Genomic DNA, 25,095 nt, shown 5'->3' on the forward strand with positions numbered 1-25,095 from the left:
AGCTTACCAAGAATCTAGCTTCAAATTGAAGCGTGGCCAAACTAATTTGTTCCAAACAGGGAGCAAAGGGGCTCTGTAGCAGTTTTCTGCTGTACTACAGAACAGCAGCATCGATGCCACATTATGAAACAGCATCAAGGAAACCTTGACTACCAAACACGATCACCACATCAAAGATGGAATGCAGGATAAGCTTAACCAAGTTCAGTTTGATTCCGCTCCGAACAAAGGAGGCAACAATTCTGGAAATTCTGACAGGCTACAACCTAAATTATTTCAGTTCCACGCTGTATTGTACATAGTTCATCGCGTGGAACTAGAACTTCCTGTGGTGAGGACGACTGCGTGTTCGGAGGGCACACACTTGTGCTTATTCCTGGAGCTATGGACATGGCACCATCTATAGAGCAGACTGGAACAGAATCTCCGCCAGTTCCTGCATCAGAAAAGCACATCATGATATACCTAATCAGCAATCATCAGCGCAGATACTTGTATTGTTGTGCTACTGCTGTACGCGGTGGGCACTCATCTCATTTACCTGCTTGCCGGATGGAACGGTGGGCTCACCCCACTCTAGAACCTTCTTTTCTAGCGTCTCAAAGTCTCCTTTCCCAGCCTGGTTGAAGCCATAGAGCAATGTTACAACCTACACAATTCCAATCCAATCCTTCCGCAGGCAAATTCCAAACTTGTAAAGTGTCATACCTCAATCAAGGCGCCAATCTCACTGTCAAAGCTCTGGTACCTCTTTCGGACAAGATCATCTAGGGAACCATCCTAACATCACAAAAACAAAACTTCCAGTTCAAAAAGCTGCATGGGAAAAGTTCAGTAGGTCTTAATGTGTTTTCAGTTACCTCAATCAGCTTGGCAACGTTGCGGAGGCCACGAGCCAGGGTGTCCATTCCAGAGATATGAGCAAGAAACATGTCCTCAACATCAGTACTTTCCCTCCGCCTGTTATCACAAAAGAATTCCATGTTGGTTCAATTCCATTTATTTTTCACAGAACAAGAAACATATGACAACAGGGACTGACAATTTTGCATCAAAGTTGAAACCACCAGGTGCAAGTCCACCCTGTTAAAAAAATGCAGCAACTTATGAGTGCAACCAGGCAGTAGACAGGCAACTGCTGATTTGAGTAAGGCCTTGTTTAGTTCGCAAAATTTTGAGTTTTTGGCTACTGTAGCATTTCGTTTTTATTTGACAAACATTGTCCAATCACGGAGTAACTAGGCTTAAAAGATTCATCTCACAAATTTCAGTTAAACTGTGTAATTAGTTTTTATTTTCATCTTTATTTAATGCTCCATGCATGCGATCAAAGATTCGATGTGACGGGAAATCTTGAAAATTTTTGCGAACTAAACAAGGCCTAAAAGGGAGAGAGCTGATTCATGTCACTCACATTCTTAACTACACTCGACATAACTAAGGTAGCCTCTGCAATGTCTGTCATGAACTGATCTGTGTCCCAACCTGTCCATAATGGTAAGGTAAGTTACTGTGCACGCCTCATTTTTTTATTTCTTTTCTTTCTCTAAAAAAGAAGAAGAAAAAAATGCATGTATGCTTCCAATGTAACACAAATAATAACATCAGGTCATATGCTTATTAAACAAACAAAGGAGTTATATACAACAGCGATACATACCAACTTGAGGATCACCAGTGTTTGCATCAATATTTCCAAGCAACCCATTAATCCGTGCAGTCTCCAGTTCATGATGGCAGCTGCAAGTTTAACATGCAGTTCTTTAAGCTATTATACAACTGAAGATAGGAAAGGAAAAAAAAACTTACCTATGTCCAGATAGAGTAGCATGGTTGCACTCAACATTGATCTTGAACTCTCCTGTGTCATGTGATACAGAAAAAAAAGGGATACTTTCAGAACAGATGGTTAAACTCAACATGCTTCACTTGCAGAAAAATGCTGACAATGTATGCACATCCAGAAAATATGGAAACTTTACATTACCTGTAAGACCATACTTCTGTAGAAAAGCAAACGTAGTTGCAACATCCCAGTCATACCTGCCAGAGAAACAAGGATCAGTGCTTCTGAATCCTGTAGGATATTTTGCTAATTTATTCCTGAGTAAGAACCTTACTGGTGTTTTGTAGGTTCCTGTGGTTTAGGCTCTATCAACAGTGTTCCTGAAATAACAAAATCTTAGTTCTATCACAAAATTGACATAGTAAAGAGAATAAACTATGTCAAAGCTATGGACATTGGAACAGGTAATCATAAAGAAACAGGACTGAATTACCCTTGAATCCGATCTTCTTCTTGTGGTCAACAGCAGCTTGAAGAAAGTTAGCCTGGACAAATCCAGCAAATGAGCAAATAATTTTTGCCACAAAGTAAAAAAGATACAGAAAGGAACTCATACCAGATGGTCAAGTTCTCTCTTCATATCAGTATTCAGAAGAGTTTGGTAACCCTCTCTTCCACCCCAAAACACATAGTTTTCACCACCTAGGTAGTGAGTGACCTGTAAGGAGATAAAGGCAAATCAAGAATTGGGCAAAATGAAGGAAGACCAATCCTGGATCACAGATAACCCACCTCCAAAGCTTTCTTAACTTGTGCAGCCGCATAAGCATATACTTTAACCTCTGGGCTGCAACATTAATGAAGAACCTCTTAATTTCTAGTCATACTGAGTCCATAACTTTGCTTATATGAATTATAACACACAAAACGAATAATCCAAGATACCAACCTAGTAGCAGCTCCATGCATGTAACGTGGATGCATAAAGAGCTGTGCCGTACCCCACAATGGCTTTATGTTGGTCTCACCCTAAATGTAATTTAAATGAAATAAAAAAAATTGATCAAACAGGATAATGCAAAATGGCCAGTGTACAGCTAAGTCCCATCAGTTTAAGGTTACACAAACCTGGAGCTGCTTTGCTAGCTTAACTATCTCATCCAAGTTAGCATTTGTTTCCTGCATGTGAGATAACAGTCTTAGGAAATTTCTGACAGACATGTTACTGAACCAAAGTCATCAGCTGTTGCAACATTTCATCTTAAAAAGTATCTAATAGGAGATGAAATGTTTGCTGATTCCAAATGAGTTAGAGCTTCCTATACCTAGATGGTTGGGCGTGAATGAAATAGATGGCCAAAATGAATCCTTTTAGATGAGCATAATATAGCTGGAACTCATCAGGAATCATAATCCTATGCTCAACATATAGTGCCATAGATAATCGACAGCGTCCCATAATAAATTGACAGTAGTACCCAAACTAAATGTAATTTCTAAGGTTGCAACTTAAAAACAGTATCCTAGATAACTCTACCAAGCCACTTTGATTATATTCTGACTTCATGTATTAACTGTTAACACACATGAAACATAACTGATGGACACAACTACCAAACCAATTGTAATTTGTAAGGTTGCATATTCAAAACAAATTCCATGATAACAATAACAGGCCATGCTGATTATTAATAATTTAAGTTCATGTGTTAACAGAAGTATACAACACGAGTGAAGGACATACTTCAAGAGTTTTCCCATCAGGGGCAATATCCCTATCATGGAAGCACCATTTGTCAACTCCCAGCTTCTCCATGAACTCAAAGTGAGCTCTCACTGCAATACCGATTGAAACAGAAGTTAGTTCTTCCAACAAACAGACCAAAATATAACCCAGAAGGATGGAACTAAACACAAAGTTAGGTTAGCCAATCATCATACTTCTTCTCTTAGCCATGGCCAACGAATTTGTGCCATCCTCCCAAGGCCAAGCCTTTGTAGGGGCACCAAAAGGATCGGCGCCAGTACCACGGAATGTGTGCCAGAACGCAACACTGAAGCGCATCCAATCCTAATAGCAAAGCAAACGTGCAAAGGTTTGACTTTATAGTGTAAAAAGGGGTATAGTGAAAAGTAAACATAGCCAGCAGATGGGATTCACTAATCATCATACCTTCATCTTCTTCCCGAGAATCACTTCCTCCTTATTATACCACTTATAAGCAAGAGGGTTCTTGCTGGTTGGACCCTGCAGCACAATCATGAATTGTTCAAGGAACAACGGTTGGGTTCACAACAACCTCACAATCTGATTGAAGAATGTGGCTTTTCATTCGTGGCCTCACCTCATACTTGATTTTCGGGACGCCGGGGAAGAACTCCCCCTCCCAATCATCAGACGCGCCACCATCGCATTTGCTGTCGAGGTCAGCAGGGCAAGTCTGCTGCTCGGCAATCTGACATAGAGCGGCCGAACCAAGATCAGAACCACAACGTCACTACCACTACCATGATTATCAGATCATAGAGTAAATAAAAATAAAAATAAAAAAATGGGGCAGCAGCGACTGACCACGGCGGACAGTAACGACGATGATGCCACCACCAGCACCACCAGCAGCAGCAGCAGCAAACGCTCTGAGCTCTTCATGCCGGGCTTAGATCAGAAAAAACGCAGCACCTGGAGAAGCGCAGCAAACAAATCGAGGAAGAGAATTGAACGGCGCGACGAACGGGATGAAACGCGGGAGGAAGAGAAATGGAATTGAACGGCCCGTCTGAGCACAGGAGACGGGATTCCTACCAGGCAATCTCCAGAAGACCGATAGATGCTCCCCCACGCCGCCAATCCCCGGGGAGGGGATGGGATGGGATAACGACGAGACGATGACCAAGAGGGACTCCACTGAGGAGAGTGCTGCTGCGAACTCGGCTGGTCGTTGAACAGATGAGCCGGCTCGGGAGGGCGATCTGTGCTTATATATATAATAAAATAATAGATAAATAGATAATTACTGGAATCTTTTTCCACCTGAATTCCTAAAATGCATCTTATCTACTCACTTTCGATCCTTTGTTTTATTTATTTTATTTAAAAAAAAGAAATTCAGTTTTGCATTTCACTGTGCCTGTTTCGGTGATCGGCAAATTAGCCGTTTCTGTTCTTTTAGGGCAATGTTTTATCTATTAGGATTTAAGACTAAAATTTACTCGCTAAAATTAGTGCCAGTAGATTTTAAATAGACCTACTAATTATTAACTAGTATAATGCCCGTGCTAACGCCACGATTTTTTTTAGGGAATGCTATAGTAATTTTTTTAGAGTTTTAATTTTGGGTGATTGTTTTTAAATCTATATATATTTTATGAATCATCGGTACATAAAGATATCTTTACATTTTCTCTAACTTTTTAATCAAATATTGGATATCTTCAGGGATGTTGTTGTAGCACTCGTTTGCACGACTCGCCAAAATTTCAGCCAAGAACTTCGTCCTTAGTGATCTTGATAGCCGTGAATGACAGATAATATTTTGTCAATATTTAATCGTTCATTGACGCAAATATAGTTGGAGACTCCATGTGCTTATATTATTTATCGACGACAATCTTACACCATCCCACAGCTTTATGAAATTGTATACAAGAAAGTCTCCTAAGTTCCTGTATAAGATCAGTTGTTTATTTGGCGTACAAATCTAAAATATTTGTTACAACTACAACAAACTTGAATTCGCTGATCACCGTCTCCCTGTCGTTCGCCAATCAGACCGTTCGTCCGCCGACGGCGCCGACGTCATAGGCAAAAAAAATTCACGCTTGAGGAAGGGATACGTAGATCAACTGGAATTCGCTGATCACCATCTCCCTGCTGTGCGCCGATTAGACCGTCCATCCGCCGACGGCGCCGGCGTCACAGGCAAAAAAAAATTCGCGCTTGAAGAACACGCACCTGAGGGCGCTCCCCGGCGCGGCGGAGAGGCTGGCGCTGTGCAAGGCCGACCTGCTCGACTACGATGCGCTGCGGTACGTATACGTGTAACCTATAGTAGTACTTGAATACGGATATACTAAGATCGATCTATGATCACGGTACATATCACGTACCGTAACCAGGCTGGCCTTTGGAGGAAAAACGTTTTCTTCTATATGTACTCCAGTAGGGACCATATACAACACCTACTGGCTACTGCAGCTATTTATTATTTATTATTAAAAAAAGGATCAACCAAAATCTCAGCAAAAATATTTATTACTCCATTAGTAGAATATTTTTGCGACAGAAACTGTCTCCTGCATGCATGCATGCAAAATTCACTCCCTAGAGTTAGATGTGTGTTTTTACTTAGTTATGGTGGAGATTAGTGGGCCGAATTAGTGGGCTGCGATGAGTTTGTTGGGGCGTGAGTTTGTTTGGTCTAACGGCCCAAGAAGTTTTCAATTATAGTGGAGATTTTGCGAATAGTTTATATACAGTTTCAATTCATTATAAAACAACATTTAATTGAATGACGAGTTTTTTAGTGCTAATGGAGGCCTAAAAGTTAACTATTTTTTAGTGCTAATGGAGGCCCTTAATTGAATGACGAGTTTTGCTCTCCTCCCGTGGGCCCTTCATAACGGAGAGGAGATGATTGCTGATTAGGACGGACAGGGGAGGAGATGGAGATAAATAAGGCTATTCTTTTTAGCCAGGAGGCGGCTCCACGTGATGCCCTGAGAAAAAAATATGGATCTCCCGGCAAGAAAACGGGTATTGCACCTGCGTGTGAAAAGATATCTTAATGTTTGGGATTTATTTAGGTGAAATATGAAAAAGTCATGCCTGTTTTGTTCCTTCTACAATACTAGTTTAACATTAATTAAACACATGTTTGGTACACATAGCTGCTGGTTAGTACTAGTTTTATACTAAAAATTAGTCTAAAGTAGCTATGCCTAGCTAGTTGTTTAACAATTAGTTAAGGTCTTATTTATAAAATTAGCTCACCTGTTTAAATACACTAGAACTAATTTAAATTAATTTTTATCTAACTAGCCATTAGCTTTAAATCATCGAGCTGTTTGGTTATACCATTTGAACTAATTTTATTTCCATTTGCGTTGCTACCGTAGTACCGTACGAAGTAGGAACCAACAGCACGCGATGTTTTGTTCGTTCACGAAATGCTAACGCGTCATCGATCGTGCATCTCGTGAAAATCATTGGTGTATGGCAGCGATAGGCACCGACCTGATCCATCATTGAGAGGTGTGCCGAGGGACGTGGAGTGGTGATCACCACTGTGTTATAGGAGTAATAAAAACTACTCAAAAATTATTTTTTTTGACTCAGTTACAGATGAAGACGCTCATAAATATGAGCGTGCACTTGCCCTTGTGAACGTACGCATGCATAACCCTATCTCTATAAGCACCCCCCAAATAATCGAGTTGGACCGGCAAATCTTGAGATTGATAAATTCACCACAGGTGTCTCGTTATTGACGGACACATAGCCTACCTTGCTAGAATGTGTAAGTCGAAATATTTTAAATTTAACTAACTTTACATAACATTTATGACATATTATAAAAATATATTGTACGTTATATTTAATAATACTAATTTGATGTTATAAATTTTGGTGGGGCTTTTTTCTAGAAATTTGGTTAAAATTTAGAAAGTTTGACCTTAAGACAATTACAATATCTACTATAGTTTAACCAAATATAAAGAGAAAAAAGTATCATGCCTAGCAAAACATGTCTCATGTAATACTTATTTGATATCAACTTGGCTGCGGCTGCAGTAGTTATGCTTTTTTGTCTTAGGCCTTGTTTACTTCTAAATTTTTTTGCAAAATAGGAATAGTAGCACTTTCGTTTGTATTTGACAAATATTGTCCAATTATGGACTAACTAGGCTCAAAAGATTCGTCTCGTCAATTTCGACCAAACTGTGTAATTAGTTTTTATTTTCATCTATATTTAATACTTCATGCATACGTCTAAAAATTCGATGTGACGGGGAATCTGAAAAATTTTGCAAAATTAAACAAGGCCTCAGCAAAACACTGTAGGCTCAACCGAAGTTTGCAGCAGCAGCAACTTTTTCCTTTTTTTTTTTTGAAAATATGTATTTGTATTACTGATTAAGAAAAACATACATTCGAGCATACAAATACAGACACATACTGGATACAGAGACCGTTGTGCCACCGAAACTACACGAAGGACTTCGAAGAAAGAAAAAATTACATCGATGCCTCCGGAGTCTTCATGAGCCATCCGCCTTCGACTGCCTCACGAAGAAGAAGCCGAACGCCACCCTGAGCTGAAAACGTCCCATCGCACGCATGCTTTGAATGGAGCCGAAATAGACACCCGTCACGAAGAATGGGATGAAGCCAACAGCGACTCTACAACGGCCGGGGCAGCGCCCCAACGGTTCCAGCTCCCGAATATGAGTTCGCAGCCGGTAGAAACCACCATCGAGCGAGAAAGGAGCTCGATCCGGCCGGCCAACCACCACATCACCCAGACAGCGCCCCGCATCCAACCAAAATAAGGGCAGCAGCACAATCACCTGGCACAGACGACGAGCCGCCGACCTCGGACTCCATTGCCAGGGCTCGACATCAAGAGCCCCATCTCTACGAGCTCGTTGACGGCGCCGGAGGGAAACACCGTCAAGGCGGGGAAAAGCTTGAGAAACTTTATTCGACGACACCGTTGCCGCCTCCGCCTCGCCGACGACGCCCACAAAAGCAAGCCGCAGAGGACCACAAACCTCCCGGCAAACCCAAGCTCCACCGCCAACGGGCGGTGAGCAAACCCTAAACCTAGGACACTTGAAACCTAGCCTATCTACAACATCCGCGCGGTGATTCCGCGGCCAACCATCCGTTCCGGCACCTCGACGGTGACCGGAGAGGAGGAAGGCCGGCGAAATCGCCGCCCCTCCTTGTCGCCCTTTTTTCCTGTAGAAGGGGAACGGGAGAAAAGGAGAAAGAGCCTTCTCAACGGTTGTGCGATTTACAACAACTTTTTTCTTGATGTCGAACACCGTGCGCGTGGGCGAGGTACCCGTCACTTGCGGCCGCGCTGGAATCGCCTCGGCTCGCCGGAATCACAACGCGGTTGGCAGCGCGACGGGTGGAGTAGACGTCACCTTGCACCTGCGTGCATGCGGTGGCAGTGGCGGGAGTAATTTGCGAGACCATTTTTTAAATCTAATTAATTTATGATTAAATAATAATTTTTAAATAAGACAAAAATGTTATAGTATCCTGTTAAACTTTATCAACCCAAACCAAACACCCGTTTCTAACACTACTTGCAGGTGCCAGAGAATAAAAAATGACTTTACTTGGAGGATGAGCTATCAATACAAACAAACTAGAATGACATGGTAGTAGGTCTAATCAAACCATTATTGTGTCCAATGTGAATTTTGTAGTTTTCATAAGGTGACCGACTATTATAATTTAGGCTAAGGTAACTGACTATTATAATTTAGGCTCTCCAGCTGTAAGGCCTTGTTTAGTTCCAAGACGAGAATTTTTTGGGTGTCACATCAAATATGTCGGCACATATTTGAAATATTAAACATAGATTAAAAAAAAATCAAATTACATAACTCGCCTGGAAACTGTGAGACGAATTTATTAAGCCTAATTAATTTGACATTAGTACATATGAGTTGATGTAGTAGTTATGGCTAATAATGAGTTAATTAGGCTTAAAAGATTCGCCTCGTGATTTATTAGTTTTTTTGTCTATATTTAATGTTCTATATATATGTCAAAGATTCGATGTTGTGGATAAAAAATTCTTAGGTGGGAAACTAAACAAGGTCTAATTGGGCGAAGTTGCAGTTGCCCTGTGTATTCCCTGTAGGGAACATGCTGAAATTAGAATCGTGTTATGCCGCCCTATCATAGTGTTTGACTAAGCTAGCTGTACACGTGCCTAAATGGTCGTTCTGATCTGCATGCACATACGATAGTGTAATGGGTGCCTGAAATTGAAATTCGTTCCGTCTCATCTACGAGAGACTAGTTCTCATCATCTCCGAAAAATGACGCCACGGCCTTGTTTAAAGTGTAGCACTTTCGTTTTTATTCGAGTAACTAAACTTAAAAGATTCATCTCGTGATTTACAGGTAAACTGTGCAATTAGTTTTTATTTTCGTCTATATTTAATACTCCATGCATTTAGCGTAAGATTCGATGTGACAGAGAATTTTGAAAAATTTTTAGTTTTTGGAGTGGACTAAACAAGGCCCACAAGTGCTTGGATTGGAAAGAAGGTACCGTGCGTGTGCGCATTATTGCTTACAAAATTCAAAGTTGTGATGCGGATGGTCTTTTCGATAAGCATGTAGAAAATGCATGTAGAAGGATGGGTCGTTTCGATAAGCCAAAGTAGAAGATGCAGGTAGAACGATGGGTCGTCTTTTCGGTAAGACAAAGTATTTGTTGACCTTATCGGTCATTACTTTTTAGCTATGCGACAATTTTTTAAAATAAATCAGTATCAGCATTAGTCGTAGTGGAGAAGATAGTAATTCAAACATCTAAATTTTAGTCTCTCTCATAGATGTTTGATACTAATTTACAATATTAAATATAAACTAATTATAAAATTAATTAGACTAATTTGCGGGACGAATTGCTCGTCAACCTGGATTCAGGTATTCAGGAGCCTGAAGTCACTCTGATGAGGCCTGAACACTGAAGCAACCTCCCCCGCCGCCGTAGGATTCGAAACACCAACGGTCCAGATCTAACAGCAAGTGAAGGTACGAATCCCCCGCTCCTTATCCGCTCTCGACAAGCTGAAAAATCCGCGAGCTCAGCGGAGGGACACGCCGGCAGCCAACAGCCAGCCAGCGATGGCGCCGCCCGCCGTCGCCGCGTCGGCGTTCCCATTCCGCCTCTTCACCGCGGAGGCGCGCCGCAACACTAAGAGCGGCCGAGGCAAGCGGAGCGCCGCCAGGCCGCTCAAGTCCTCGCCCCCACCCCGCCCTCCCTCCTCCGTCAGCGGCGGCGGCGTCGCGGCCACCACGTTCACGCGGCTCCCGCTCCGCGACGCGCCTGAGTCGGTCGAGGTCACGCTCGACCGCTTCCCCACCGCCCCGGCCAACCCGGGGGCGCCCGCTCTCACGCGCGGGAGTGTCCAGCGGCTGGACGGCGAGGAGGAGTTCGAGGCGGGGTTGGGGCCCAACTCTGTCGCGCGGATTCCTCTGCGGGACTCTACGGACGGGGTGGAGCTCACCATTGGCCAGTTCGAGGCCCGCGCGGCCGGCAGGAAAAGCACTGGCGGTCGCGGATTTACGCGGCAAATGGTCGAACGCCTTGGCGACGGCAGCGAGGGGGAGGAGCTCGTCGTCAGCAGCCTCGACGTGTTCGAGGTCAAAAGGGGCAGGAGAGCTCGGGCTCTTGTTCCGGAAGTGCTCGACGACGATGACGACGTCGTGGTGTTCGACCCGGACTACGGCGTCGACAGCGACGAGGAGGAGGAGGAGTTCGAGATGTTCCCGTTCGACCAAAGACATCATGAAGAAGCTGGTGCCGTTCCACGCGCGGATCTCGGAGAGGTAGAGTACGGCGAGGGGGAAGACGACGACGAGGTTGTAGTGTTCCACCCAGACTACGACGAGGACGAGGGGGACGTTGACGACGACGGCTACGACGATGAGGAAGCGGAGGCAGGGGAAGGGGAGGCGAAGGAGAAGGGCGTGCCGGCTGTGATGCGGTGCTTCGACACGGCGAAGATATTCGCCAAGGCCGGGGACGGCGGGAACGGCGTGGTGGCGTTCCGCCGCGAGAAGTACGTGCCGTACGGGGGCCCGTCGGGCGGCGACGGCGGCCGCGGGGGCGACGTGTACGTGCAGGTGGACGGGGAGATGAACTCGCTGCTGCCGTTCCGCAAGTCCGTGCACTTCCGTGCCGGCCGCGGCGCGCACGGCATGGGACAGCAGCAGGCCGGGGCCAAGGGCGAGGACGTCGTGGTGAAGGTGCCGCCGGGGACGGTGGTGCGGACCTCGGATGGAGGCGTGGAGCTCCTGGAGCTGATGAGGCCGGGGCAGCGCGCGTTGCTCCTCCCCGGTGGCCGCGGTGGCCGTGGCAATGCGGCATTCAAGTCCGGGGCAAATAAGGTGCCCAGGATCGCAGAGAAGGGGGAGAAAGGCCCAGAAATGTATGTTCTCTCTACTATGAACTTGACATCATGTGTATTTTTTCTAGATAATCTTATCATGAGTGATCGGAAAGATCAGTTAATGTGTAACTTGTTTTTATTCCTGATGCACTCCATTTGGTATTGCTTAATTCGTGGAATTTCCCAGCTGCCTGATTGTTTTGTGATTCACATTGAAAGATGTTGGAGGAATTTCTTGTGCTTATAAATTACCGACTGATAATATTGATAAGTCATTTGTGTTGTATAAAGCTCCTCAAAGAGTTGAATGCCATTGAAGTGAAATACTTGAAATTTTGAATGACTACAATAGTTATCCACAAATAATCCAGCTCGACGTTTCACTAACATACAACTTTTTGGGATGCTGGTGTTTGGCAGGTGGTTAGAGTTGGAGCTAAAGTTGGTCGCTGATGTAGGGATTGTAGGTGCTCCTAATGCTGGGAAGAGCACTCTCTTGAGTGTTATTAGTGCTGCCAAACCAGCTATAGCCAATTATCCATTTACCACATTGCTACCAAACCTTGGTGTGGTCTCATTAGATTTTGATGCTACAATGGTAGTTGCTGATCTTCCTGGCTTACTGGAAGGCGCTCATCGTGGTTACGGTTTGGGTCATGAGTTCCTAAGGCATAGTGAGCGATGCTCTGTCTTGGTATGTTCCCTTTTCCATTCTTTACTATAATCTTAATATATGCGTCAAATTTCATATGGTTATGACAACATAATCACAAGATTACTTATCTTGGCATGACTGTGCTGATAATTGTTTTATGGCTTGGAGCATTAGGTGCATGTCGTTGATGGTTCTGCACAACAACCAGAATATGAGTTTGAGGCAGTTCGCTTGGAGCTGGAGTTATTTAGTCCATCTTTGGTTGACAAACCCTATGTGGTGGTGTTCAATAAGATGGACCTTCCAGAGGCATCTGAGAGATGGAATACATTTAGGGAAAAGGTACAGTCTGAGGGCATTGAACCTTTCTGCATTAGTGCAATAAACAGGCAAGGCATGCAGGATGTCATTCATGCTGCTTACAAGCTTCTTCAGAAAGAGAGGCAGAGGATGAAGGAAACTGAAGGTGCTTATTTATCCTCTCAGTTTAGCTATAGCTGTGGCCAGCCACAATAACTTACTCAAGGCTGAAGCTGGTTTTACACTATGCTTCATTTCTTTTTGAGCTTTTCATCTTGAAACTATATATTGCTGCAGGATGGAGTGGGCCAGAAAATCTGAACCACGTATCTGATGCAATAAAAAAGGAAAGACGTGCACCCATGAATGAGTTTGAGGTTTTCCATGATAAGGGTACAAATACATGGAATGTTGTTGGAGCTGGAATCGAGCGTTTTGTTCAGATGACTAACTGGCAGTAAGTAGTTTTGTCGCAGCGCTAATTGTTGGTGCCACTACACTACACTACACTACACATTTTCTAACGTCTTCTCCTGATGAAGGTACTCGGACTCCTTGAAAAGGTTTCAGCATGCCCTAGAGGCATGTGGTGTCAACAGAGCTCTTAGCAAACAGGGAGTTAAAGAAGGTGATACGGTGATAATTGGTGAGGTATGTATGCACACTAATCAGGGCACAATGGATCGCTGAACTAAAAGAAGCACAAAAATCATTTTGTCACACACTGGTGGGCACGCACATGGATTATCGCTTTCAACAAGAATTGCTTTCTCTGTAGATGGAAATGGTTTGGAACAACGAAACGGATAGGGCTCGTCCGTCAAAGACGATGAACACACAAGATGATGCTGTCCGGTGGCCTGAATTCGGCTAGAGCAGTAATAGTTCTTGAGCTTCTTCGTAGCTGTAGAGGTAAGTCTTAGTGAAAAGCTTGGCACTAGCCTTACTGAGGCATTGTTTCGCATAAAAAGAGAAACTTCACTGAAGCATCGAAGAGCTGATACTGCTCACAGACCATATGGATGCACCTTTTGATCGTCTTTGTTTCTTTATCTGGGATTTTGAACACATCGCCTCATTTTGCATCCGCTTGATGTTTCGCAGGAAGATACCAGTAGTTGACGCGCAAAATGCAGATCTTCGTGCAGTCTGCATGCAATTGACATGGTTTTGAGGAGAAGAGAAATGCTTCAGATCAGTAGGCGCTTTGTATTTAGCGCTAAAGATGCTTCTACATGCTCCCGCGAGGAGAGCTTCCGTTGTAGAGGACGATGAGCACGTGCAACGCAGCGATTTACATGCACCCCGAGATGGCTCTTGAGAGTAAATTTACATGCACACAGAAAGAAAGTTAAGATAAAATATAAATTTAAGGATTTTGTTTAGGAAAGAAAAGAAAAAAAGAATAAATGGGCATTCAGTTAGGAAAAGAACTACATAATCCCTAAAACTAAAAAAAGGAATAAATGGGCATTCATTTAGGAAAAAGTCTACATAATTCTCAAAACTATTTAGGGTAGACTATTTTACCCTCTGAACTATAAAACCGAATATTCTACCACCTGAACTTTTCAAAACCGGTTAAATAACCCTCTCAAACTCTGATTTGGAGGGTGGTTTTGTCTTTTTCTTTTTTATTTGTTTTTGTTGAATATTTGAAAAAACATAATAAATCATAGAAAAAACATAAAATGGAAAATCTAATCTTGTTGGAACCCCCATGAGTAATACGGTATGCTTTAGTACAAAGTTTTTGCTATAGCTTCATATCTATGTTTTTCTGTAATTAATTAGAATAATTTATATACGCAGTTTCTATGGTCCAATTATGATGAGCTAATTATTATCTGGTTGAAGTATAGTAAAAATTTTGTACCCGTATAACTTTAGTTATAGGTTTATTTAGGTTTAATCTTGTTAAATTTATGCTTATCTATAACTAAGTTATATGTGATCCAATGAATATGAAATTTTTATCATAGTTCAAGCATACAATAATGAGCCCACCATAAAAATTTTACCATAATTGGACCATAGAAACTGCATATATGAATTGTTCTAATTAATTATAGAAAAACATAGATTTAAAGTTATATTAAAAAACTTTATACTAAAGTATATTATATTCTATGTTCACTGTGTAGATCTACTCATCAAGAGTCCAACAAAATTAGATTTTATATTTTATGATTTTTCTGTGATTTGTTATGATTTTTCAAAAAATTGACGGAAATAAATAAAAAAAACAAAACCGTCCTCTAACACCACTCGAGAGAGTTATTTGACTGGTTTTGAAATATTTAGGAGTAGAATATCTGATTTTATAGTTCAGGGAGTAAAATAGATTACACCGAATAGTTGAGAGGTTATGTAGATTTTTTTTCCATATTAAATTAAGTTATAAGTTGCTTTAATTTTTTTTTTCGAAGACGAAACCCCAACCTCGTTATTATCTTCTTACAAGTCCCGCACAAAGTTCGATTGCGTATCATAAAGTGGAAACGGGACATGGGCCCAAAAATTTTGCAAAATTTTTCAGATTTTCCGTCACATCGAATCTTTAGACGTATACATGGAGTATTAAATATAGATAAAAATAAAAACTAATTGCACAGTTTGGTCGGAATTGACGAGACGAATCTTTTAAGCCTAGTTAGTCTATAATTAGACAATATTTATCAAATACAAACGAAAATGTTACTATTCATATTTTGCAAACTTTTTTGGAAGTAAACAAGGCCTATAGCAATCCTCCCCACTTTAGTCAGCAGACAGTACTAAGGCCCTGTTTAGATTGGAGATGAAAATTTTTTGGGTGTCACATCGGATGTGTCGGAAGGATGTCGGGAGAGGTTTTTAGAATTTAATAAAAAAATAAATTACATAGCTCGTCAGGAAACTACAAGACAAATCTATTAAGTATAATTAATTTGTCATTAGCACATGTGGGTTACTGTAGCACTTAAGGCTAATCATGGAGTAACTAGGCTTAAAAGATTCGTCTCGCGATTTTCAACCAAACTGTGTAATTAGTTTATTTTTTTATGTACATTTAATGTTCCATACATGTGTCCAAAGATTTGATGGGATGGATGAAAAAATTTTGGACGGAAAGGGCCTAAGAAGATTGCAGCCACGAAAGGCATGTGCATGTAAACGGAAAAAAAAATTAGGTGCGGACCGTCCTTACCTGGTACGGTGCGGATCTCCACTAATATTACGAGGCATGACTTCGATTGGCTGGAGCCCCCAGCGCTTGCAGCCGCAAGGCCACAATAGATGTCCTCGGCTCTTAGTCTGGTTGGCGTTAGCTCGCACCCACAAGCTAAACGGGCTTGTTAATTCGCGGCGGGTTTGATCATAGATGGGATTTTGGAAAAGCACTGCAATTACAGCTACAGGAGACAGCCGCCATCACGCGGTGCCACAGTAATACTAGGTAGCGACATATATAGTGTGATCTAATTCAATTGGAGGCAGGTGAACGGCGGCCAGCAGCACAAACAAAAAACTGCAGAAGCAGTTGCCTTATGAAGAATTGGAATCACATCGCGCTTCTCCTTGACGGACGCCCCATGCGCCTTGCTGGAATCCAGCAGCTGTATGTCCGGCACCATCGGATCAGGCGAGGCAGACAACGAGCTAATGCATCTTTGGCACTGATGATCTGATGGGAGAGGCAGACGGCGAGGGGGATTATGTTGCAAAGTTGAGACAGGGATAGCGATCGAGAGCAATTGCAGCCTTGCAGGTGGGGGTGGACGACGGTGTAGCAACTGCAATTGGAGAGGAGAGAGCGGCGGCTGACCGACGTTGAGCACGAGGAGACGAACGAGATTAGGCCGAGGCGCCAAGCCATCAGCCGCGGCTGCCGCATGGAGCCGAGTCCGATCGCAAGCCAGCGCTGAGACGTGGAGTCAGCTGTATCTACACTCGTCCACGTGTCGCAATTTTACTGAAAGTCTGCACAGCGCCGGGTGAGGGTTACATACACAATGAATAGGGCCCTTGACGCTATCCTGAATAGCATCGATCAACTAATGATAAATCGAACTCACCAGACACTAGTTGCGTCCTCCGGGGCAGGTGGATGCCTAACCATCGTCCTCGGCAGGGCGAGTATTTAAGCCTGCGTCAGTGGAAGGCAGAGTGAGAACTATGCATCATCGAGGAATCATGAAAATCCCACTAGAACTAATTAAATTTTAAACTGAGTATCTGGTCAAGAGAGGCAACGAAAAAAATGGTATGTGTATTACATACCTGGAGCTTGGGCCAGTGCTTTCCCACGGAAACAAAGCATAGAGAGAACGAATGTTATCGTGCATGTTCCCGCATCGCGAAGAGTTGGGTCCAACACCTGCACCACGCACGGACGACCACAGTAATTGAACCGGCAACTATATATGAAAGAAAAATGCGAAAATAACTCAATTAAGCCTCTGCAATATTTCTATACCTTGCAGACTTCAACTGCTGAAGCCGTCCTAATGATATTCTGTTTCAAACCACTCATTTGCTTCTTATAGTCACTGTAAAGAGCATCCACATCTTGGCTGGGACTGTACTTTGTTAAGCCATTTTCAAGTAATATGTAGTTAACACCTTCTACGGTGTCTTGAAGCAAGATGTGGCTGATTGCAGCCAATCCTTCAAGAGCACCAAGGAGTGAGATGACGGTTACCTTGTTGGCCTTCCCATTGTATGTGTCCTCGCCAACTTTCACAAATATGGACGCGTAGATTTTAACTGTCTGCAAGTATTTGATTTATGTTTTTAAAAAGAAAAAAATTATTAGTGATGCAATCGCAACTTGAGAAAATGACATAAACAAATCAAATTTGGTACCTGTTCTATTGTATTCAGAGAAATTTCGGTTGGATGTTGGAGCCTTGAAGAGGCACTTTCCTGAACCAATAACAGATAGAGAATCTTATTAGTCAGACAAACTGCAGCTACATCACCCAAATTTTTTTTTGACACAGACCATGTACAAAGTTCAACTAAAACAAATGCGATTACCATGACTCTCGAAGATAAGGAGAGAGCTTGCGCAGCAGTCCAGTACATCTCTAATGACATCTTGGCTTCTGCATGCTACAATTTCCCCAAGTTGTACCGTTGTCATTTCTTTATTAATTAGTCTTTTAAGTACAATAATGTACATTGACATTAAAGAAATCCATCATGTTATGAAGTGTGGATGAGCATAGCTTACAATTAATTTGGAACAGAGGAGTACATAACTTAAAATGAATATGTGCTGAAGAAAAACTAACCAGGATGTCCAAATTATTACGAGCAGAAAAAATGTCCCAAAACTTGTCCATAATTTTCCGCTCCTCGTCACGAAACATATCCTAAAATGACAAGTAAATTAGTTTCAAATTGCGGTACTAGTTAGTGCTGGATGTGAGTAGTAAAACCGTGAAGAAAAATAGGAAATCGTCTACTAACCCTCCAAAAAATATATATAGCACACAGCACCTGTACTGTAATAGTATTTAATTTAAAGTAAAACAAATGCCAACAAAAACTAACCTTGCTATTTATTGTGCTATCTTCAATGGAAACACCCAACTTAGCCGCGTACTCCTCGGCGAACCTATCTATTTCCTCTCGTACCTTCTTGGCCCAGTCCGTCTTCTACAATAGTACAGATACAGTACAGTTAATGTTAACATTAGACTGACGAGAGAGTAGAGCGCAATTGATCAGCTCCGTCCAACGCAGAATAGACAGAGATGGAGCGAGTAAATAAAGTTTTGAATTCATTACGCTGTCATCCTCGTCGTCGTCGGGGGCTGGCTCACATGACCGACGACGACCGGCGGTACAGCGGGACACAGGCTGCAGGAGGCGGCGAGCCGTGGCCGTGGCCGTCTGCATCTTCATCAGCTGGCCGCTCGAGAACCGCAGCAGGAAGGGTTTCCTTCCCAAGTTGCTGAGAGGCCTGAGGCCGGCGGTGGCCACCGGAGCTGCTGCATGACTCGGTGGGCGAGGGATGAGGAGATGGACGCCCATCGTCTTCCGGAGGCGCGCGGTGGCTGACGACGACGGAAGATGAGCGGTGGCCGGCCGGTGGATCGGATGAGCTAGCTACTAGACGGCCGGGGACTACATCCCTGCTGGAGTACATCGTCGTACTTTATAGTCTAGTAGTCGATGCCTGGCTCGATTATTCCGAGTGCGTTTTGGCAAACAGCATCCGTTTCGATTCTCATCGCCCCAACGCGTTTCTGGCGTACCGTTTCACGCGTCAAACGTTTGTCGAATTTTGCTTGCCGAGTCAGAAACGGCCAGACGTGTTTCGCAGTGATTCTCGTTATAGCTTTTGAACGTTCCCTCCTACTTGCTACAAGATTAATTACAGCACCTGCCACTGTTTATCCTCTCCCAGACGAGACAATGGCCCCATTTAGTTGCAGAAATTTTTGTAAAATAGCTACTTATTTAGCACTTTCGTTTGTATTTGAAAATTATTGTCTAATCATAGACATCAAAAGTATTAATTTTTTCTAGATAATCTCATCATCAGTGATTGGAAAGGTAAGTTGATGTGCTAACTTGTTTTATTCCTAATGCACTGCATTTGGCATTGCTTAATTCGTGGAATTTCCTGGCTGCCTGGATCCTTATGTGATTCACATTGTTACATGTTGGAGGAATTCCTACTGCTTATAAATTTTCGACCAATAATATTGATAAGTCATTTTTGTTGCATAAAGGTCCTCAAAGAGTTGAATGCCATTGAAGTGAAATACTTGAAATCTTGAATGACTCTAACAGTTATCCACAAATAATCCAGCTCTACGTTTCGCTAACATACAACTTTTTGAAGATGCTGGTGTCTGGCAGGTCATTAGAGTTGGAGGTTGGAGCTAAAGTCGTTGGTTGCCGATGTAGGGATTGTAGGTGCTCCAAATGCTAAGAAGAGCACTCTTTTGAGTGTTATTAGTGCCGCCAAGCCAGCTATATATAGCCAATTATCCTTTTACCACATTATTGCTACCAAACCTTGGTGTGGTTTCATTAGATTTTGATGCTACAATAGTAGTAGTTGCTGACCTTCCTGGCTTGCCGGAAGGCGCTCATCCTGGTTATGGTTTGGGTCATGAGTTCCTAAGACATAGTGAGCGATGCTCTGCCTTTGGTATGCTCCCTTTTCCCTTCTACTCCAATCTTAATATACGTATCAAATTCCACATATATATGGTTATGAGAAAATTACGCGATTATATATCTTGGCATGACTGTGCTAATAGTTGTTTTCTGGCTTGTTGGAACATTAGGTGCATGCATGTCGTGATGGGTCTGCACAACAACAAGAATATGAGTTTGAATCAGTTCGCTTGGAGCTGGAGTTATTTAGTCCATCTTTGGTTGACAAACCCTATGTTGTGGTGTTCAATAAGATGTACCTTCCTGAGGCATCTGAAAGATGGAATACATTTGGGGACAAGATACAGTCTGAAGGTTGTAAGCACACACGATGTCATTCATGTGCTTACAACCTTTTACAGCAAGAGAGGCAGAGGATGAAGGAAGCTGAAGGTGCTTACTTATCCTCACAGTTTAGCTATATATAGTTGTGGCCAGCCACAATAACTTACTCAAGTCTGAAGCTGGTTTTGCACTATTCTTCATTTCTTTTTGAGCTTTTCATCTTGAAACTATATATACTGCTGCAGGATGGAGCGGGACAGAAAATGTGAACCATGTGTCTGATGCAATAAAAAAGGAAAGACGTGCACCCATGAATGAGTTTGAGGTTTTCTATGACAAGGGTACAAATACATGGAATGTTGTTGAAGCTAGTATGGAGCATTTTGTTCAGATGATTTACTGTTAGTAAGTAGTTTTTTCACAGCGCTAATTTGTTGGTGCCACTACACTACACAACACATCTTCTCATGTCTTTTCCTTATGAAGGTACTCGGATTCCTTGAGAAGATTTCAGCAATTCCCTAGAGGCATGTGGTGTCAACATAGCTCTAGCAAACAGGTAGTTAAGGAGGGCGATCATTAAGGTGAGAATTGGTGAGGTATGTATGCACAGTAGTCAGAGCACAATGGATCACTGAACTAGAAGATCGAACCACAAAAGGCCAACCATCGCATTTTGTCATAGCATGCAAACGATTTATCACTTTCAATAATAATTAATTGCTTTCTCTTTTTTTTGTGGCCTGATCTTTCAATTAAACAGGAGGAACATGATTACAATCTTCAGTCAACAGATTAGCAATACAGGACGGGGCTAACTGCCACTCACCCATCCTGTTGCCTTCTGAGACTTGCTTTGCTAAAGTGTGGGTTACTGAATTACAAACTCTGTTGATATACACCAGAGAAAAATCAAGGAAGGAAGCGCAAAGCTCTCTTATTTCTCTGATGATCGGTGAAAGGTTTGGAACAACGAAACGGGTAGAGCATGTCTGTCAAAGACGATGAACACACAAGATAGTCTTTTCGTTGCCCTGAATTTGTCTAGGGATGACCGGCCAACATGCCTAAAAATACTTGCAATGCACAGCACACAAGGAGGAAATACGTTTGAGAACGAGTAAAGGAATTAAATGCCACTGAAAAGGAGTCCATGCGGATGCGTCGTTCGCTGTTGTTGAGATCCAATGAACGACCGCTCAATTAGATTTGGGTTTTTTTCACATAGGCACAAATCTAGATCAATTCGCTTTATATATACAAATAAAATAAGAGTATCCTTATACAATTAATATAGGTAAAACTATTACTCTACTACTTTGCTCTGAATTTTTTCTAGTGTTCTTTTCCGGCGAGCCATCATGAGCGCGACGAAGGATTCTGTAGCTTCCATGCCTTCACAGATTGTCGGCATCAAAATCTGTAAAATAAATATGAACACAATAAACATTATTGATGAATTTGAAGCAAATAATTGTGCATGACTAACAAATAAAATTAAAGGCCATGAGGATCGAATTGGAAACGTACCTTGCATGTATGTATTTCTGTTGGAGCGTTCCGGATGCCATCTTCGAGCTCACGCATCCGTCGGTCATACACGCGGTGTATCTTCTTCACATCACAGTTGAAGGCATACTCTGACAGGCTCTCTTTTGGGTGCTCCTGGCTGAGGCCTTCGAGAGCAGCTTGGAGCAGGATGTGGGCAACAGAGGCCACACCTCTGAGGGCACCGAGAAACGATGTGATAGTCTCCTTGCTGACAGTGTTGTTGAACGTGTCATCTGCGGTTTGCACAAAGATTTGGACGTAGACACCGAGAGTCCTGTGCACCGTTTCCCTGGAGATCTCACTGGGCGTAGTGGGATTCAGGCTTGCGCTATCCTGAAAATTTGTCATGTCGAGAGAGTAGTAGTACAACAAAAGTTAGCTGCCAAACATGCATGGTGATTATTGGTAATGCATGCATGAATGCAGAGGCCCAGAACTCTATTAGCAAACGACGAACTTACCACGACATGGGAAGCCATGGTGACAGCATTGTCTGCTAATCCGCAGAAACATCGAGTATTTTCCCCGGAATTGTAGTGCTGTGCATGCCAACGGCGAAATGATATGGAAATAGCATGTCATCATTGGAATTAATTCTCTCATCCAGAATAATAATGAAATTTTATTTACGCACAGGGCTAATAAGTTAATTAAGAGAGAAATAACGTCCATATACTACGGGGGCTATTTTAACTTACCAGTAGTCCATCGAAAACGCGGTAGAGTTTCATTAGGAGTGAAGAGATGTGACGCCCTTCCTTTGGGAAATTATGGGGCTTTTTCTCCCTTCTACGTCGTCGATTAGCAGGATGTGGATCGCCGTCGCCGACAGGGTTGTGCGCCCGGATGGCAAGGCGTGGGCGGCGAGTCTCGGTCAGGCGTAGGCTCAGCCGCGGCGGCGAGGGCGAGTGCAAGCAGTGCGCACGCCGACCAACCACCTGCCGGAAGCCGGCGACGGCAGCAGGCTGCTGCGCCACGGAAAATGCCGCCGGCGATGGTGAGACGTGAAAGCATCCCATCATCTCTGATGTGATCGGGAAATTAGAGCCGCGCTCGATCGATCAAGGTACACTGACACACGATGACACGGTATAGCTAGGATCGGCCGGCCGGGTTGAATATATACTACACACGGACAGACAGACCAGCGCTAGCTGACTCCTCCTCCTATACCGTACCGTAACCGTACGTATCGCGAACCAAGCAGACACGTACTAGGTATGAGCTGTACGTATCGGACTAGACAGAGACGGCGACAAGTAGTTAGCCGTGTACAGATATAATACTATGCCCTTGTTTGGTTCCAATTTTTTTTAGGAAAATAACATTATAGCACTTTTGGCTTTATTTGACAAACGTTGTTCAATCATAGAGTAATTAGGCTTAAAAGATTCATCTCGCGATTTACATATAAACTGTGTAATTAGTTTTTATTTTCATTTATATTTAATGCTTCATGCATGCACCGCAAGATTCGATGTGACGGAGAATCTTGAAAAGTTTTGGGTTTTGGGGTGAACTAAACAAGGCCGATCTCGTTGTATAAAGGGTATACCACTAATAAAGGCCTTGTTTAGTTTCCAAAAAATTTCAAGATTCCCCGTCACATCGAATCTTGCGGCACATGCATGGAGTATTAAATTTAGACGAAAACAAAAACTAATTATACAATTTGCCTGTAAATTGCGAGATGAATCTTTTGATCTTAATTAGTCTATATGATTGGACAATATTTGCCACAAACAAATGAAAGTGCTACAGTACCCGAAATCCAAAATTTTTGCTACTCGAGTTTAAATTCTGACTGCTTCATCTACACCCTGGGAGTAATTTTTTTTTTGAATTATACTCCCTCCATACCTATAAAGAAACTTGTTTAGGACAATGACACAGTCTTCAAAGCTTAACTTTGATTTCTTGTTTTTATAAAAATATTTATCAAAAAGTGATATATGTATATTTTTATAAAAGTTTTTTTAAGATAAATCTATTCATATGGTTTTGACATTTCTAAACTCAAGAATTTAAAAGTTATTCATAATTTATATTCCCAATATTTGATCCGAACCTTGTCCAAAATGACTTCTTTATAGGTATGGAGGGATCAGTATAGTACAACGCAGACACATACAATGCACGTATATTCATCTCTATAAACATACATATGTAAACTCTACCCATATGAGCAACTTTGAAGGACTAAATTGGCAGATCATGAGATTCATAAAGCCACCACAGACATCTCGCTGTTGACGAGGACGTCACCTACCACTGAAAGCATAGCGCCATTAAATCCTAGAATAAATACAGAAAAATGCGAGCATCTATACCAAGTCGAGGACTTAAACATGAGTGGACAGGTTCCACCATAAGAAACTCAATCAGTTGATCTATTATGACAGGGGTCTCCTTCCCCTAGCATCCTAGATCAATTGGATCACAAATGACAAGCCTTCATTTAGACCAGCTCCTTAGTGACAATTGGGGCCAACTAACTAGTTACCTATGAAACGCCTCAAAAGCACTATGACAGAAGAGGCCTAGGGTGTCAAGAACCTTATTACATCAAAGTCATTCCTCCTACTCAAACTTCTTCACTGAATACACCAGCTCTTTGTCATGGGCAGAAAGGATGCACCAATACGGCAATACAATACACAACCTCTCCACTCTCCACCATGGAGGGGAGCTTAGACAGAGGGGCACTGGGCTTTGCTGCAAAATCATCTCCTAACCTACCAGTGCATCACAAAGGTGGACATCATATTAGTGACGGATCAGTTAATGTTGTTCTGAGACAATGTTTAGACTTGGGATGCCACACTCTCCATAACCTTCCTAGCCGCCCGCAGCCACTGCACCAAAACAACGGTTATAATAAGGGAGGTCCTCCTATACAGACAAGACAACTTCTTGATCTTGCCTTATCTTTTGTTGCCGTAGACTGAGAAAAGAATAATGCATGATCTTATAAGCTCCATGAGTTTCTCATCAGCACCTAATCACAGGTTCATTTTCTTTGAATCCGAAGAGCACGAACTAGACATGGGCCAAATCCAGCATGCCTCCACCTAGTCTGGAAATGAATAAGTGATCTTCAAGTTTTGTCTGGTGTGGCCATAAACTATCATAGGTCAATCCTTTTATTGGATTCTGATTTAGCACTGGCTACAATGCAAAGCGAACCTTTGGAAGAAGTATTTTCTCGAAG

The 25,095-nt window shown here is 42.6% G+C and overlaps 4 protein-coding genes and 1 long non-coding RNA gene across 5 annotated transcripts; 2 read left to right on the forward strand and 3 right to left on the reverse strand.

Annotated features, from left to right (window-relative positions):
* LOC110432936 (xylose isomerase) lies at window positions 16-4,745 on the reverse strand. Its single transcript, XM_021454211.1, has 21 exons — window positions 4,590-4,745; window positions 4,359-4,466; window positions 4,132-4,242; window positions 3,960-4,034; window positions 3,728-3,857; window positions 3,531-3,622; window positions 2,915-2,965; window positions 2,736-2,815; window positions 2,579-2,633; window positions 2,403-2,504; window positions 2,280-2,331; window positions 2,121-2,166; window positions 1,988-2,043; window positions 1,810-1,861; window positions 1,661-1,740; window positions 1,415-1,485; window positions 1,043-1,083; window positions 861-960; window positions 709-780; window positions 542-619; window positions 16-436 (listed from the first exon to the last, which is right to left on the reverse strand). Exons 2-21 carry the CDS (start codon window positions 4,434-4,436, stop codon window positions 401-403), a joined length of 1,458 nt encoding a protein of 485 aa, XP_021309886.1. The 5' UTR covers window positions 4,437-4,466; window positions 4,590-4,745; the 3' UTR covers window positions 16-400.
* On the forward strand, window positions 10,605-14,260 carry LOC8078518 (probable GTP-binding protein OBGC1, chloroplastic). The gene is made up of 7 exons (XM_002461129.2): window positions 10,605-11,971; window positions 12,353-12,626; window positions 12,762-13,053; window positions 13,185-13,344; window positions 13,430-13,538; window positions 13,666-13,799; window positions 13,992-14,260. The coding sequence occupies exons 1-6, from the start codon at window positions 10,665-10,667 to the stop codon at window positions 13,759-13,761; spliced, it is 2,238 nt and encodes a 745-aa protein (XP_002461174.1). The 5' UTR covers window positions 10,605-10,664; the 3' UTR covers window positions 13,762-13,799; window positions 13,992-14,260.
* On the reverse strand, window positions 15,955-17,715 carry LOC8078519. Its single transcript, XM_021453628.1, has 4 exons — window positions 17,701-17,715; window positions 17,347-17,640; window positions 17,151-17,247; window positions 15,955-17,016 (listed from the first exon to the last, which is right to left on the reverse strand). The coding sequence occupies exons 1-4, from the start codon at window positions 17,713-17,715 to the stop codon at window positions 16,982-16,984; spliced, it is 441 nt and encodes a 146-aa protein (XP_021309303.1). The 3' UTR covers window positions 15,955-16,981.
* Window positions 19,542-20,999, forward strand: LOC110432976. The gene is made up of 4 exons (XR_002450319.1): window positions 19,542-20,040; window positions 20,180-20,441; window positions 20,579-20,738; window positions 20,820-20,999. It is a non-coding gene; the product is annotated as an uncharacterized LOC110432976 (long non-coding RNA).
* LOC8078520 lies at window positions 21,571-23,259 on the reverse strand. The gene is made up of 4 exons (XM_002463315.2): window positions 22,583-23,259; window positions 22,346-22,423; window positions 21,864-22,217; window positions 21,571-21,753 (listed from the first exon to the last, which is right to left on the reverse strand). Exons 1-4 carry the CDS (start codon window positions 22,904-22,906, stop codon window positions 21,640-21,642), a joined length of 870 nt encoding a protein of 289 aa, XP_002463360.1. The 5' UTR covers window positions 22,907-23,259; the 3' UTR covers window positions 21,571-21,639.

Source organism: Sorghum bicolor, chromosome 2 (genome assembly GCF_000003195.3).
Source record: "Sorghum bicolor cultivar BTx623 chromosome 2, Sorghum_bicolor_NCBIv3, whole genome shotgun sequence".
NCBI lineage: Eukaryota > Viridiplantae > Streptophyta > Magnoliopsida > Poales > Poaceae > Sorghum > Sorghum bicolor.

Bases quoted from the DNA above. Each gene is read 5' to 3' on its own strand.
- LOC110432936 (XM_021454211.1), bottom strand. From the start codon at position 4,436: ATGAAGAGCTCAGAGCGTTTGCTGCTGCTGCTGCTGGTGGTGCTGGTG. The intron at 1,741-1,809 runs GTAAGTTTTTTT...TTAAACTTGCAG, and splicing joins GCTACTCTATCTGGACATAG to CTGCCATCATGAACTGGAGA. The intron at 620-708 runs GTATGACACTTT...GGCTTCAACCAG, and splicing joins AGATTGGCGCCTTGATTGAG to GCTGGGAAAGGAGACTTTGA.
- LOC8078518 (XM_002461129.2), top strand. From the start codon at position 10,665: ATGGCGCCGCCCGCCGTCGCCGCGTCGGCGTTCCCATTCCGCCTCTTC. The intron at 11,972-12,352 runs GTATGTTCTCTC...GGTGTTTGGCAG, and splicing joins GGGGAGAAAGGCCCAGAAAT to GTGGTTAGAGTTGGAGCTAA. The intron at 12,627-12,761 runs GTATGTTCCCTT...TTGGAGCATTAG, and splicing joins GTGAGCGATGCTCTGTCTTG to GTGCATGTCGTTGATGGTTC.
- LOC8078519 (XM_021453628.1), bottom strand. The intron at 17,248-17,346 runs GTATAGAAATAT...TGCGTGGTGCAG, and splicing joins CAGCAGTTGAAGTCTGCAAG to GTGTTGGACCCAACTCTTCG. The intron at 17,017-17,150 runs GTATGTAATACA...CCACTGACGCAG, and splicing joins AGCACTGGCCCAAGCTCCAG to GCTTAAATACTCGCCCTGCC.
- LOC8078520 (XM_002463315.2), bottom strand. From the start codon at position 22,906: ATGATGGGATGCTTTCACGTCTCACCATCGCCGGCGGCATTTTCCGTG. The intron at 22,424-22,582 runs GTAAGTTAAAAT...TGGCATGCACAG, and splicing joins GCGTTTTCGATGGACTACTG to CACTACAATTCCGGGGAAAA. The intron at 21,754-21,863 runs GTACGTTTCCAA...TTTATTTTACAG, and splicing joins CAGAAATACATACATGCAAG to ATTTTGATGCCGACAATCTG.